This window comes from Oryzias latipes, chromosome 14 (genome assembly GCF_053564925.1).
Source record: "Oryzias latipes strain Hd-rR chromosome 14, Olatipes_Hd-rR_3.1".
Lineage (NCBI taxonomy): Eukaryota > Metazoa > Chordata > Actinopteri > Beloniformes > Adrianichthyidae > Oryzias > Oryzias latipes.
Window position 1 is genome coordinate 6,400,613 of NC_136250.1, and position 4,388 is coordinate 6,405,000.

The 4,388-nt window shown below is 34.9% G+C and overlaps 1 protein-coding gene across 2 annotated transcripts in view; it reads right to left on the reverse strand.

Annotated features, from left to right (window-relative positions):
* Positions 1–1,454: 1,454 nt before the first annotated feature.
* The window catches only part of stk32a (serine/threonine kinase 32A), a 70,354-nt gene continuing 67,420 nt past the window's right edge, over positions 1,455–4,388 (reverse strand). For both annotated transcript variants that reach the window (XM_004084211.5, XM_078930984.1), the window contains one exon: positions 1,455–4,276. In XM_004084211.5, the coding sequence (XP_004084259.2) occupies positions 4,165–4,276 (112 nt within the window). In that variant the 3' untranslated portion in view covers positions 1,455–4,164. The remainder of the gene's footprint in view (positions 4,277–4,388) is intronic.

Consider the following 4,388-nt stretch of genomic DNA (forward strand, 5'->3'; position numbering starts at 1 on the left):
GGTCCCGACACATTTTCTTTTTCCTAGGGGGGGCCTGGCAAAAAGTAATTGAGAAGCACTGACTTAGTGGAACTGTAAAACAATGGACAAGTTAATGTTGCTTTGTAGACAGAAAATTCCACCTTTCAGGTCGTTTTTTTCAATCTAGATGATTTCAAATTCTCTTTTATGTCATATTGAACTGGAAAACAAAAAAGACTTGTCGACTGTAGAAATACCTAATAAAAACAGGAGACTTGGCAAACTCAGTCTAAACAGTATATGTATCTTACAGCATATCTTCTTTGTTCTCCCAATGGAGATGAGGTTTGTTGTCGTTCCGCAATAATGCCAGCCAGAAATTGGAATCATTTATCAACTGAAAGTCCCTCCCCCAGTTTAGCTGTTATGTGAAAATGTGCTGCCTCAGCTCTGTCTGGTTGGTGTAGAGCAGAGACTTTACCCTACAGATGACCTCGAAGAAAACTCAAATCTGTGAGCTCAGGATAACTGTTGGTGAGGGACAGAAATAGTCACGTCAGAAAGCAGCTACGACCAGTGAGTCTCAGCTTCAGTGTGTCATGATAAATGAAAGGTTTTTTGTCTTAACCATTTTATAAAATGATATTTTTCAAGACTTTCCACTTCTCTAATGATCGTTTATAGCACTTAAAGTTGTTCAACGCTAGGGGGCAGGATTAGATTTAGACTAAGCTGCCTTTGGACCAAATGCTCTGTGTTTACAAATGTGATTAACTTAGAAGTTTGCATTGTAATAAATCCCAAGACGTACACATTTTGATTCTGATAAAGAAAGTTATTATTTAAGGCACACCTTAAAAGTCACATTTGATTACAGTAGACACAGTGACAGCTAAAGGACAAAACAAAAAAAAACATCTTTAGGATTAAATTCACTTGTGTAAAACAGCTTTGTTTTGGGCTAAGCTATTATTATATACCTGTATTTTTATATGTATCAATATTTTAATTGGTTTTAACTGGCATAAATATTATTTGATAACAGTTATTTTAGCTCATGGGTCTTTTAAATAAAAGCCGTTACACTGATGCATGACCCCACGTTATGACAAAACAACTGTTGTCGAACATTTTTTAGACCAGATTTACCAATGCAATGTGTGTAGCCATTTTTTTTGATCCCACAAAGTCTCTCAACATGTACATCGGACCACATCATCTTCTGTAAAATCACATCAGTCCAAACAACATAAAAGTTAAAATGTTGTACCAGTGTTCAATAGAAATACAGTACACCCATACACCTTCATTTAGATCATAAAAGTTGGTTTACATGTACTTACAAGAGATCAGAGGCCTGAAAGGAATGACTCCTATGGAATTTGTATAAGACTAAGGTCAGTGAGACTGTCATGTATTGGTAGAAATTAAGTTGCTTTTTTTTTTAATGTGGGAAGAAAATAATCCAAATTTTTGGTGTTCTTTGAGTATAAGAGTCCTCTGCAAACGTTAGAGACTTTTTTTAGTCCGGTCTCACGTGAAGACTTCGAAGTGTTTCTTTGCCTTCTACAGTCGCAACATTTGTCTGCAGAAGAATTTGAGATTGTTGCTGTAAGACTGCAAACAGATGTCTGGTGGCACATTCTAAAGTAAAGTGTATCTAACACAAAAGTAGAACATGAACAGATATTTGACAAAAAACACATTACAGATCAGACAACACTAAAGTACTAATCTTGTCCAAGAGTTTAATCCACATCTATAAAACCATCCCTAAGGGGAAATGTATTTGCTCACAGCTTCAGATTTTTCTGTCTCTTTGTGCATAAATGCTACATTTAATGAAGACGCATGTGCAAAGCAAGGGTCGGTGCAGATCAAACATCGACCAGCTAGCTTTACTATTTTAACCCCCCAGTTAAGCATTTGCAAAATGAGCCAAAGACTTGTGGGATTTGGACAAAAATTTGACCAAGATTAATTTGCGTTAAAGTTTTAGCTACATCAGGCAACCTGAATAAAACTCAAACTTTCAAAAATAGAATAAAGAAGTTGTCTTCAAACCCATGACATGGTACCTGTCGTAATATAGAGGCTGTTTGCTTGTGTACTTATGTTGTGGTCAAATCTGTTCTTTTTTTGTCCAAACCAGAGACTATAAAAGAGATGGACATCATATGTAATCACTGGTTTCCACATGGAGAAGTTTGCAGCAAGGTTTTTGCTTTATGGTAGTCTCTACTTTAGTCAGATGTAACGTCACAAAACCTGAAAAATAGGCAGGTCAAGCCTAAAATTTAGAGTAATTTGGTTTACTGGATTTGACAATTGCCTGCCATTTGAAAAGAATTTTCAGAAATCTGCTATCAAATAAACTTTAGTTCATCAAAATTTACCCCCAGTAGTTATCACACACACACATATAGGCCCACATATAAGATCTCGCCACAGAGGACCACTTTACATTGGAGTAAGAGGGTACAGACTTGCTTGTGTAACAAGCCTCTAGTGGGTACGCTGCACTCAGCCTGGCACCAGTTGCTTTTAAATAGGCTTTAATCCGAGAATCAAAGGATTTAGCTTGTTTACTCGGATCACCAGCCAAAAACCCCAAAATGCTTCTGAACATAATGCTGCAAACAAACCTGTATATTACTACTTGTAACTTGAGCTAAAGACTGATTGAGGCACATGATTTTCTGACTGAACTGGGGTTCTACACTAGATTCATTAACAAAAGTATAATCCCCACAGCATGTATCTGAGTCATTCATGCTCATTTTTATTTTTATTTTCAATCACAAGCATTTCAGAATTCTACAATGGAATATTCTGGCCACCATAAAAAAAATTAAGAGTAATTTATGAGAAAACTCACAAAACTAAGAGAAAAAAAGTCAATTTTACAATGATAATTTTGCGAAATTAGAGAAAAAAGTTGACATTTTACAGGGAAAAAGCCATATAAGCTAGTTGATTGTTTAAGCCTTCATCCACATTACGTGGAAACTAAATCTATCAATGTAGCCATTAAGCTTTGCAATAAACCTTTAGTTTATCATAGAAATCTGTTTTTTCTCATAATTTTACAACTTTATTCTCATAAATTTTAAACTTTAATCTCGGATATGTAAACTATAATCTCGAAAAATTACAACTTTTCTTATAAGTTACATTTTTGTTCTTGTAATTTTACAACTTTATTTTAGTATAATTATGAATTTTTCTCTCATAATTTTACAACTTCATTCTATAAGTTTAAAACTTTATTCTCAAAAAATTACCACTTTTTCATCATAATGTTACATTTTTATAGTCATAATTTTACTACTTAATTTCTTGTAATTTTACAACTTTATTTTAGTATAATTATGAATTTTTCTCTCATAATTTTACAACTTCATTCTATAAGTTTAAAACTTTATTCTCAAAAAATTACCACTTTTTCATCATAATGTTACATTTTTATAGTCATAATTTTACTACTTAATTTCTTGTAATTTTACAACTTTATTATCTTAGAATTACGACTTTTTTTCCCTTAATTTTATAACTTTTTTCTCGTAAAGTCTATTTTTTCTTATGCTGGCCCGAATACTTGTAGGAGTCTGCTCTCTGTGTTTTGCCTAAATCTCAGTTTTAAAGTTTGTTTTCCTGCCATGCTAGAATGCCATCGTTGGGTAAAAAACCCTTCTTTAAAGCTTCCCACATAAAGGTTTTAAAGTTGAACAAGAGAAATGCTTTTAAAGACCTTGCTTGAACACAAATTTAACCATTTTTTCAAAAACTGTATTCTGCCAGCGTGCAGCTCAAACATTTCAGGCGCAGCCAACCAGCTAAGCAGATTCACTCCTGTTTTCCTTTTGGCAAGGATCTGGCTATGTCTCTCTGAGCAGCCATGTGAGCACCGGAGTGGTTTAAGGGAGCATTTTATGAGTGAAACTGCAGAGAGTTGATTCCTTTTTTTTTTCGTTTTTTGGTGACAGCGAAGGGAAGAGTCTGACATGGCTGCTGCTCAAGGAGTCCGTCTCAATCCAGCCGCTCTAGGTTTCCTGACAGCAGGACTTGTGTAAGGGTGAACAGGGTTGCAGACGTGCAAACAGTGTTGGCAGCAGTGAGTGCAAGAACTGTAGCTGTCTGGGCATTGTTTGCTAATCAACAAGCAGGTGCAAGGAGTGAGGAAAGGGTTAGAGAGTATATGGCCTATCCTGATAAAAATGGGGTTGGCTCAACGTTATTGTTTTGTCCATCTTCTATTGCCTTGTTTTTCTCACTCATGGAGAACTCTGAAGTGTCCACTGCTGCTTTTCTTGACCTGTTTGGAGGAAAAAACATTTTATTAAACTCGCCCTAATTATAGAACATTGTATATATTAATTTTATATTACCTAAAACTGTAATTCAAAAACATTATTATGCTCCTTTTC